Source organism: Sus scrofa, unplaced genomic scaffold (genome assembly GCF_000003025.6).
Source record: "Sus scrofa isolate TJ Tabasco breed Duroc unplaced genomic scaffold, Sscrofa11.1 Contig888, whole genome shotgun sequence".
NCBI classification, from domain to species: Eukaryota; Metazoa; Chordata; class Mammalia; order Artiodactyla; family Suidae; genus Sus; species Sus scrofa.
In genome coordinates, this window is record NW_018085339.1 from 34,732 (window position 1) to 36,870 (window position 2,139).

The 2,139-nt window shown below is 46.8% G+C and overlaps 1 protein-coding gene across 1 annotated transcript; it reads left to right on the top strand.

Annotated features, from left to right (window-relative positions):
• Positions 1-734: 734 nt before the first annotated feature.
• On the top strand, positions 735-1,889 carry LOC100517545 (olfactory receptor 52B4-like). Its single transcript, XM_003129583.2, has one exon. The coding sequence runs from the start codon at positions 735-737 to the stop codon at positions 1,677-1,679; it is 945 nt and encodes a 314-aa protein (XP_003129631.2). The 3' UTR covers positions 1,680-1,889.
• Positions 1,890-2,139: the final 250 nt, after the last annotated feature.

Here is a 2,139-nt window from a genome sequence, read left to right on the forward strand (position 1 = left end):
ACCGGAGGCCCAGATCTCTGGTTTGAGCAGATGTGGTGGGTGAGGTCTGGGAAGGCAGGTGCATACCTGGTCTGTCTGATGTTACTGCAGGTTAGTAAATAAAGGGACACCATCCTTACAATTACAGGTGCCTTAGTAATTCACTTGGACATGAGAAAGGAGAGACATTCACCTAGAAATTGCAGGTGTGTCTTGGGAGATAGGAGAGCAGCCTTGAGATCTTGATGGGGCTCCCAAAGCAGAGAGGGAAAGAGGAGCCCTCCAGGCCTTCTTGGGCAGATGTGCGAAGATGGTATGGAGGCCTTTGGAAGGAGATTTCTGGGATGAACAGGTATTGGCCCAAAGTCGCTCTATCAGGAGACCAAAGGGGCAAACACCCCTGAGGTCAGTGGCTTGGTCTTTGGCCAAAAAAAGAAAGAGACATCACTCCCTTCTCCTCCTTTTTTCCTTTATATATTGATAACCATCGATTTGTCAGAGGAAACGTACACCAGTGTGTTTTAGTTTGGTTAGTTGAAACCACGTACCTTTTAATTAGAGTGTCCCTCATTGAGGGCAGAGAACATATCTTATTCACCACTGTAGGTGTCTTCTTCTTTGCATGGTCAAGGAAGGTGGAGAGTGTGAGATGGGCTAAAGGCTGCTGGTGACTTCACAAAGAGCATCCCCAGAAAATCTGTGTTTTCATCTCAGCCAGTGACCATGAGGTGACGTCTCTGGTGGTGCCCCCAGGTATGCTTTCCTTTAACCGCACTGGGGTCAGCCACACCATCTTCTACTTGCTGGGCATCCCTGGCCTTGAGGACCAGCACCTGTGGATTTCCATCCCCTTCTTCATTTCCTACGTCACCGCCCTGCTTGGGAACAGCCTGCTCATCTTCATCATCCTCACGAGGCGCAGCCTGCATGAACCCATGTTCCTGTTCCTGTGCATGCTGGCCGGGGCCGACCTGGTCCTGTCCACCTGCACAGTCCCTCAGGCCCTGGCCATCTTCTGGTTCCGTGCTGGGGAGATCTCCCTCAATCGCTGCATCGCTCAGTTCTTCATCACACACTGCATCTTCATGTCTGAGTCAGGCATCCTGCTGGTGATGGCATTTGACCGCTACATTGCCATATGCGACCCTCTGAGATACACCACTATTCTGACACACACGCTGATTGGGAAGATCGGTGTTACCATCTTTCTGAGAAGTTATTGTACTATTTTCCCCATCATATTTCTTTTGAAAAGGCTGACATTCTGCCGAAATAATGTCATTCCACATACCTATTGTGAACACATTGGCTTGGCCAAATATGCGTGTAATGACATTCGAGTGAACATTTGGTATGGCCTCTTTGTCATAGTGTCAACGGTGGTCTTAGATGTCCTGTTAATTTTTGTGTCCTACATGCTGATTCTCCGTGCTGTCTTCCACATGCCTTCCCAGGATGCTCGTCACAAAGCTCTCAACACATGTGGTTCCCATGTTTCTGCCATCATCCTCTTTTATGGGCCTGGAATCTTCACCACCCTGACTCAGAGGTTTGGACGCCACATCCCAGCTCATATCCACATCTTGCTGGCCAATGTCTGCGTGCTGGCTCCCCCGATGCTGAATCCCATCATTTATGGGATCAAGACCAAGGCAATTCGAGAGCAGGTGGCTCACCTATTTTTCCTGAAGCAGAAATAGCTTTGGAATAGGGACAGAGTTTTCAGCATGTCTAGCTATCAATGGTGGCAGGTGTCAGCTGAAGCGCTTAGAAATAGTGCTACAAATTTTATTTGGAGGCAGGCTTTATCATTGAATTGTCATGAGTTACATCTTCCATTGGCAAAACACTCTCAAAATCTGTATTATTTTTGACCATCTGCAAAGAACCTATGCCAGTTGGATTCTTTTCCTGAAGTCATGTATGTGTTCTTTTAAACACTAGTGGGAATTGAAAATCTGACAGTAAGAACCATTTTGTGGCCTGGGAATTTGCTCAACTATTCTCTAGTTGAGTTTCTTATTCTCTGAGACATCATTTGATATCTGGAAAATCGCATGTGAGTCTCTGTTCCTTTATGTCCTTTGTTCTAGGTAAATGACATTCTTAGAATCAGTGTTTCCTCGGCTTTGCAGTTATCTCTATTGTAATTTGTATCCT

Excerpts from the sequence above, each read along its gene's own strand:
- LOC100517545 (XM_003129583.2), top strand. The coding sequence starts at position 735 with ATGCTTTCCTTTAACCGCACTGGGGTCAGCCACACCATCTTCTACTTG.